The 9,063-nt window shown below is 43.3% G+C and overlaps 1 protein-coding gene across 1 annotated transcript; it reads right to left on the reverse strand.

Annotated features, from left to right (window-relative positions):
* Nucleotides 1-537: 537 nt before the first annotated feature.
* stx4 (syntaxin 4) lies at nt 538-8,566 on the reverse strand. Its single transcript, XM_061094635.1, has 10 exons — nt 8,394-8,566; nt 6,083-6,178; nt 4,516-4,615; nt 4,281-4,355; nt 4,130-4,200; nt 3,800-3,908; nt 3,583-3,656; nt 3,094-3,231; nt 1,485-1,595; nt 538-664 (listed from the first exon to the last, which is right to left on the reverse strand). Exons 1-10 carry the CDS (start codon nt 8,421-8,423, stop codon nt 584-586), a joined length of 885 nt encoding a protein of 294 aa, XP_060950618.1. The 5' UTR covers nt 8,424-8,566; the 3' UTR covers nt 538-583.
* Nucleotides 8,567-9,063: the final 497 nt, after the last annotated feature.

A 9,063-nucleotide genomic window follows, 5' to 3' on the forward strand; every position in this document is an offset into this window, starting at 1 on the left:
CTGCATTTACACTTCTCACATGTTGGCAGTTTTAAAAATCCTCTGCATAAAGTTTGTCTTAAAGCCTCCGCTAAATTATTATGTACAATTATATTAGGCTATAAACCAAAGAAGCTTTACTCTATTAAAAACAGTTCTTTTTTTACACCTCCAATTCTTCCTAGAAACAAGAAACGTAACAATCGCACATTTTTCCTGAGTACAGTATGTTCAGCGCCAGTGTCAGGTTTCAATACTGCAGTTGTGCCCTCAAGGACACTTTCCTCTTTTTTGTTAATGTCGGAGCGGAAGTGGCTCTGACCTAAAAGTTCAAAATTTGTCCTGGTCCAGGGTCGGTCGGGGGGGTGGGGTCGGGGGGGTGGGGGTCGGCCCGATGGGTAGACAGGAAGGTTAGAGGAAGACGAGGATTAAATGAGGGAGAGGATAAAAAAAAAAGACATGACAGAAAAAAAATCCACTGTTCAAACGATCCTGTTCATCCTGTGAGCCGGGGTATTTACATGGGTGAGTGGGGGGGGGGGAAGGGGGGGTTGAACCAATAATGTGCTTCTGCCAAACGATCTCCGACCCCGGCTGCCGACGGTTAGGTGCCGAAGACGCTGAGCAACGTGATGACCAAGATGAGGAGGAGGATGGCCAGACAGATGGCGATCCACATCTTCTTCTGCAGAGGACAAAAAGATCGTTAAGACACAAGCAGGGTTCATATGGATTTTGACCAATGGATTTCCTTGACTTTTTAACAACTTTAAACCAAATTACCATGTCCAAACATTTTGTGAAATCTCGGTGCATACATGAAAAAGTGACAAAATGTAGTATTTAAACTAACAATAAGAATACCAAGGCATACAGTATACCTTACGCATTCGCTCTCATACTAACTCAGTCAGTCAGTATGAGAGAGTATACCCTGCTTATATTTTGAGTAGGGCTGGGCAAGTTAACTCGTTTCAATCGAGTTAACTCAAGTGATGAGTTAACTCGATTAATTATTTTATCTCGCATTAACTCAGGTTTGATTATTTATTGTTTTATTGTGAAAGTCAGGCTTTTATTTTGTGAAAGTCTGTTGCTGACTGCTGCAGAACAGGAAAAAAGAAAATAATTGGTGGATAAACAATCGAGTTAACTCATCACTTGAGTTAACTCGATTAAAACCAGTTAACTTGCCCAGCCCTAATTTTGAGCGAATTTCTTTAAAAGCATATGAATTATTTAAAACTCAGCGTAAACGAACGACATGAAAATATGAATATAACAAATTTCCATGACTTTTCCCAAAACTTTTGGGATTTTTTGTTTTTCCAGGACTTTTCCAGGCCTGGAAATACACATTTTACAATTCCATGACTTTTCCAGGTTTTCCATGACCGTAGGAACCCTGCACAAGCAAAGCCAAATGGCGTAAAAGAGCCAGCGACCGTGAACAGAGACGGACGCAGTGTGACAAACACCGGGAGGAGACCTGGGACCCGTCGTACCTTTCGTGCTTTCTGCTGATACGTGACGGCTTTCTCTACGTTCGCCTTCGCCTTCTCCACGTAGTTGGTGGCCTGGTTGATGTTGTTTTCCACCCGGTTCACCATCTCCCCCTGAAGAAGGAAAACAAACCGGATCAGACGGGAACTCCGGAAAACTGTGACCGGAGTTTGTGTTTCACGCGTGAAGAAGCAGCAGCAGATTGTTTGGGTTCAGATTCATTTACAACAGGAACGAGATGATGAGATGTTTGTTTTCTTCCACGTGTTAGAATCCACATTTGTTTTCTCACAGACTCAATCAGACATTTAACTAGCTGTGGGAATTGGCAAAAATTTGACGATTCAATAGTATTGCGATATTTGGGCCACGATTCAATAGTATTGCGATTCTGCGATATATTGCGATACTGCAAGTATTGCGATTCGATTCTGCGATATATTGCGATTCATGTCCCCCATATTATTCAAAGGCATTACAAAAAATGAGGAACATAAGACTGCTCAACTCACTTCAAATGTCACATTTAATTCTGTGAACAACATTGTCTTCTACACATTAACTGAAGTGCAAAAACTTTGTCCTTGAACATTCAGGACACAGGACCTTTGTAATTTTCTGAATAGGAGACCTCTCACATGAACACTGAGCTCAATCATATAAATAAGAGTAACCTAGAGATTCAATTAAATTGAGACCTGCAAGGTCATGACCCAAAATGTTAAATTCATTTGGGAATATTGGCATTTTTGTTCAGAAAAAGGAGTTGGTCAACATGCTCAGATGTTAAAGTTCCTCTGGAACGTTACTATATCTCCTGCAGTGGAGAACATCCTTTCCTCACACACACTAGGTATCTTTTAAACTCTGAAACTCTCCTCGTCATGCTTTGCCAGCCAGGGGCTGTTACATATATAATTGTAAATAAATATTAATTAATCAATATTTTTATTTAAATATTGCAATACTTTGTGCTACAGTATCGATATAATCGCGGGTGCAAAATATCCCGATACTGAACAGAATCGATTTTTCCCCCACCACTACATTTAACCCCTTATTGCCTGAATTAATTTCCAATTATATAAAAATATATTATTTGTGTTTTTGGCTGTCTTTCAGATGCTAAATTAAGTGGAGATTGTTAATTTCAATATAGCATATACAATAGATACAAAATTTAGGTATGAGGCAAATTAGTGACATTAGGCATAATGGGGCATAACCGTCATTTAACAAATTTTCCAGTCTCTGGTATGTAGATTATTATATTGATGCTGCTTTTGCTTGAAATTGAATAAGAACATATGTTTCTGCACAATCATTGCTGTTCCATCATCACAGAATTTCAAATACAGTTTAATACCTCAAAATAACTTTGCTGCACAGCACCAAGGGGCTAGTGTGTATTTCCACTCCGACCACTAGATGGCTGCAGATTGCGTCCAAAAACCTTCATGGTATGTGCAACTACTACACATACCATGAAGGCATCCCACTAATCGCACTAAAGCCTGATGCCAAGACCGGAATGGGGTTTGAAGGGTCAACTCGGTGTTTCCAGCCTCTCGTCTGAAACCAGCTTGAAAGACTTTCTCCTCCTGGCTTTACCTGGGCCTCCACCTCCATGGCGAGGTACTGGAACATGTCGTGCAGGTCTCGGATGCTCCTCTCCAGCTTCAGGATCTCGTCGTGGCGGGACTCGATCTCGTTCAGCGCCTGCTTCGTAGCTTTAGCATCGACCAGGATCTGTACGCGGCCACAAGGCAGATTTGCGTTAGCTGTCAGGAGGTCTCAGGTGTTCATCTAGGACCACAGAAGCCTCCTGCAGGTTTCACAGCTGCTGGGACACTACGTCTACAGGCTGCACAGGGTTTGACTTCTCATGCTTACCACATGTCAACGTGACGTCCAGTTTGATCAACTAGAGAAGCCACAACAGAGCAAATCGTTTCATACACGTCATTTAAAGACACTGGACGCAGTCGACAGGTGAACTGTGAATGTGTGTTTCTCTCTAACAGGGAATCTGGGAAGTGGTTTTTCCAGAACAGACACAAGGTTGACGTCCTTTTGCCTCTAAATATCACATGTACTCACGTTTTGAGTGAAAACATCCGTCTGCCCACTCTCCAGCATGACCTCCAGCTGCGTGTCCGACACGTCCTTCCCAGCTGCAGCGGGAGATAAACCAGGGCGGAGATTTTTGATTAAAAGTCGCAGGATGGGGATAAAAAAAGCAAAGCACAGCCCGACAGGAAACAAGAGCAAGTGACACAGAAAGAAGAGAGAGGATGGAGAGGACGGCTGTGCTCACTGATCCTCAGCTGCCTCTGGATCCGCTCCACGTTGCGGTCTCTGTACTGAGCCTGGATTGTGTTGCAGTGACCCATCAGATCCACAAACTCTCTACACAGGACGCCGTGCTGGAAGGAGAAGGAAACTCTTTAGCTGCTGCTCTTTGGCTTTATTGTAGCTGTAGATTCGAGGCTGGATCATCGATTTGAAACTATTCTAATCCTCTGTTGAGGTATACAACAGCTGAGAATCTTTATTTCTGATATTTGAAGATGTGATGAGATGATTACATTACTTAAGTTATATCATTAAGAAGCCACCAGGACTCAAAAGGCTGTAAAAGCTTCACCTGTGTGCGCTGCATCCGAACATGTATGGGAACATATTTTCCATCCTCCTCTGACTTCTTGGATTCGATACCTGTGGAGGAATGATTGAATCTGGAGTGAAGGAAACAGAAAACCTCACACTGTGTTCGCTTCTCACTCAGCGATACTCACTCTTCAGTTTCTTCGTGATCTGAGTCGCCAGCGTTTTGATTTCGTCTCGAAGAGTCTGCAGCTCTTTCTTCAAACCTGAACCGCGAGAAAACAGGAAATTCAGCATGTGGACATTCTGTAAACATGTCTCTGAGTTTAGTTTCTGCTTCTGTATAAGTTCTGCGTTGTTCCAGTATCAATATGTGGGATCCAGAGCCAAACCTCAACCGGCTGAAGCTAGAACTGAAAGACTCACTCTCCACGGGCAGCGCTTCCCCGAGCACCTTCTTCTGTTGCTTCTCCAGCTCCTCCACCGTCTTCCGGAGACTCTGCAGCCCCTCATGGATTTCTTGCACCTACAGATTGAGAAGTGAGTTAGAAGAGTTAGATTCATGAATCATACTTTTAGTTTTTGTGGTAATTAACTCACAAACATTAAAATAATGTACATTTTTTTGACAAACAATCGTTTAGAACTTTTTCAACTTATTTGCTTGAACTCATCTGAACATAGTGTCGGCTCTAATCTTCATGACAGATCAACAGACTGTGTTGACTAAACTGAATTCTGCTGGAAGCTACAGATCAGACTGTGGTCATGTGACCTTTTCCTCGACTGCACCTCCTCCCTTTCTAACCAGTAACCTGTAACCAGTAACCAGTTACCAGTAACCAGTTACCTGTAACCAGTTACCAGTAACCTGTAACCAGTAACCAGTAACCAGGAACCAGTAACCTGTAACCAGTTACCATTAACCTGTAACCAGTAACCTGTAACCAGTAACCTGTAACCTGTAACCAGTAACCTGTAACCAGGAACCAGTAACCTGTAACCTGTAACCAGTAACCTGTAACCAGTTAAGAGTTACCAGTAACCTGTAACCTGTAACCAGTAACCTGTAACCAGTAACCTGTAACCAGGAACCAGTAACCTGTAACCAGTAACCAGTAACCTGTAACCAGTTAAGAGTTACCAGTAACCTGTAACCAGTAACCTGTAACCAGTTAAGAGTTACCAGTAACCTGTAACCAGTTACCATTAACCAGTAACCAGTAACCTGTAACCAGTTAAGAGTTACCAGTAACCTGTAACCTGTAACCAGTAACCTGTAACATGTAACCTGTAACCAGTAACCTGTAACCAGTTAAGAGTTACCAGTAACCTGTAACCTGTAACCAGTTACCATTAACCAGTAACCTGTAACCAGTTAAGAGTTACCAGTAACCTGTAACCTGTAACATGTAACATGTAACATGTAACCAGTAACCAGTGTCCTGTAACCAGTAACCTGTAACCAGTAACCTGTAACCAGTAACCTGTAACCAGGAACCTGTAACCAGTAACCTGTAACCTGTAACCAGTAACCTGTAACCAGGAACCTGTAACCAGGAACCTGTAACCTGTAACCAGTAACCTGTAACCAGGAACCTGTAACCAGTAACCTGTAACCTGTAACCTGTAACCAGTAACCAGTAACCAGTAACCAGTAACCAGTAACCTGTAACCAGTAACCTGTAACCAGTAACCAGTAACCTGTAACCAGTAACCTGTAACCTGTAACCAGTAACCAGTAACCTGTAACATGTAACCTGTAACCAGTAACCTGTAACCTGTAACCAGTAACCTGTAACCTGTAACCAGTAACCTGTAACATGTAACCTGTAACCTGTAACCAGTAACCTGTAACCAGTTACCAGTAACCAGTAACCAGTAACCAGTAACCTGTAACTTGTAACCAGTTAAGAGTTACCAGTAACCTGTAACCAGTAACCTGGGGGACCAGTGACTTGAGGGGACTGTGCTGCTCAGAGAGTGACGTCACCTTTTTGAAGAAGGCTTCGCTCTCCTTCTCCTCTTTGGCTGAAGAGGTTCCAGGTTTGATCATCAGTTCATTTTCACCGTCCGAGTCCTCGTTCTTCTGCACAAACAAGATCCAGGAGAAGAGACACAGTCAGAGATTCACCACAACAACGTCCATCAACCTGCTTGTGTCCAATGGACATCAGTCCAGATCCCAACCCACTGATTCACAGGGACGTTAGAAACTGGTTGAGACACGGTTTCACATTTGTAAATAATAATAGTTTATCTACATATGTTTACAAAGTGCTAAACAAAATACATGAGAATAGAACAAAACAAGCAAAAACTAAATGAGGAAAGATTATAAACCTGCATCTTATCTTTTAGGCATAAACCAGCTCAGAAAAACACGTGTGAGATCTGAACCAGACTTTCAGAGAAGCTGATGAGGAGGAGCAGATAGAAACATTACTGATGATGAGGAGGAGCAGATAGAAACATGACTGATGAGGAGGAGCAGATAGAAACATCTCTGATGAGGAGGAGCAGATAGAAACATTACTGATGATGAGGAGGAGCAGATAGAAACATTGGTGATGAGGAGGAGCAGATAGAAACATTACTGATGAGGAGGAGGAGCAGATAGAAACATTACTGATGAGGAGGAGCAGATAGAAACATTACTGATGAGGAGCAGATAGAAACATTACTGATGAGGAGGAGGAGCAGATAGAAACATTACTGATGAGGAGCAGATAGAAACATTACTGATGAGCAGGAGCAGATAGAAACATTACTGATGAGGAGGAGCAGATAGAAACATTACTGATGAGGAGGAGCAGATAGAAACATTACTGATGAGGAGCAGATAGAAACATTACTGATGAGGAGGAGCAGATAGAAACATTACTGATGAGGAGGAGCAGATAGAAACATTACTGAGGAGGAGCAGATAGAAACATTACTGATGAGGAGGAGCAGATAGAAACATTACTGATGAGGAGGAGCAGATAGAAACATTACTGATGAGGAGGAGGAGATAGAAACATTACTGATGAGGAGGAGCAGATAGAAACATTACTGATGAGGAGGAGCAGATAGAAACATTACTGAGGAGGAGGAGGAGGAGGAGGAGCAGATAGAAACATTACTGGTGAGGAGGAGGAGCAGATAGAAACATTACTGATGAGGAGGAGCAGATAGAAACATTACTGATGAGGAGGAGCAGATAGAAACATTACTGATGAGGAGGAGCAGATAGAAACATTACTGATGAGGAGGAGCAGATAGAAACATTACTGATGAGGAGGAGCAGATAGAAACATTACTGATGAGGAGGAGCAGATAGAAACATTACTGAGGAGGAGGAGCAGATAGAAACATTACTGAGGAGGAGGAGCAGATAGAAACATTACTGATGAGGAGGAGCAGATAGAAACATTACTGATGAGGAGCAGATAGAAACATTACTGATGAGGAGGAGATAGAAACATTACTGAGGAGGAGGAGGAGATAGAAACATTTCTGATGAGGAGGAGGAGATAGAAACATTACTGATGAGGAGAACCAGACTTCCTGAAGATGAAGCATGTTTACATTTCATGAAACTACAATTTCACAGCTTGTATTGACCTGGACCTCATCAGACCTGGTCTAGATATAAACCTACAACACTAGACCTGGTCGGATCTGGACTAAGTTGTCTCAGGGAAGTTTAAACCTGTTAAAGACTGTTTGAGGTTCTGTGAACTCTACTTCCTGTTTATTAAAACAGATCCAGATCAGAACAACCCACAGATCCTCAGACTCATGGACGAGTTCAGGTTTACACGCGTTAGAGACTTTAAACTCTTCTTCCTGTTTATTAAATCAAAACTGAAACCTGAATGCACCTGAACGTCATCAAACCCCCCCTTTACTTTAACGTGACGGATCAGCAGCAGATGTGTGACGTGTGTAAAAAGTGTGACGTGTGTAGAAGACACTGTATTTCTATACACTGTCTCTTATGTTAAGTAGTGCACAGCCGGTGTGTCGGAACAGCCCGGACACACCGGGAGCAGCCCTGCCCTTCCCCGGCCTGGCTCATCGGTCCCCGGGCAGCGGAAGTTGGGAGCAACCGGCCCCGGGACCTCACGTCAGGACGCTGGAAACCCGCCGGACGGGGACATGTAAATCCCGGGATGTGATCCACGCTGTCAGGGGGACATGTTGATGGGAGGTGGGGGGGCAGACAGTGAAGGTAAAGACCGGAACTCGACTCCAGGAGCGAACATGCTAGCAGGCTAGCTGCTAGCCGCTAGCTGCTAGCCGTGAACTTCCACACTCACGTTTCCTAACTCTTTGGTCCGGTCCCGCATTGTGTCACAGTGAAGCCCGGGGGGGGGGCGAGTCTTCAGCGGAGAAACGTGAGAGAACCCGAGAGAATCCACGGAGAGAAACGAGCTGGAAACGACAGAGAAGCTTCGCTGTGATTCAACAAGTGTCCTCCATTAGCAACACTTCTTCTTCTTCCTCCCCTTCTCCAGCCGCCCTTCAAAACACCGGCTCCGACTCACTACTGCCACCTGCGACCGATGTGTGTAACTGCAGCTACTCGTTGTATTCTTTACAAATAAATACAATTTTAAAATTCACTTATTATGTCCTCAGCACTCTGATGGAGGGGGTTGAGTCCACTAAACACTGCTGGAGTTTCAGGGGTAAATAGTGACCGATTCTTTAGATGTAAATAAACAACAGGAAAACCAACAAAACGCCTCCATGCTGCTTGAGTGGTGTCGTCCTCCAACACAAACTCATAACTGTTTGCACTTTATTTTTATCTTATTATCAGTCAGCTTCTCTCTCAGACACAGGAGGGCGGCATATGTTCACGCAGCTCTGTCTTATGAATATTAGATACTGATATTTCCTTTTTTTGCAAACTACAAATATACCTCATTTGGTGAATGATTATTAAAGCTGACATTTCACCTCATTTCACCTGCAGAGCATTAA

The sequence above is a fragment of the Limanda limanda genome, chromosome 21, assembly GCF_963576545.1.
Source record: "Limanda limanda chromosome 21, fLimLim1.1, whole genome shotgun sequence".
In the NCBI taxonomy this organism is placed as follows: domain Eukaryota; kingdom Metazoa; phylum Chordata; class Actinopteri; order Pleuronectiformes; family Pleuronectidae; genus Limanda; species Limanda limanda.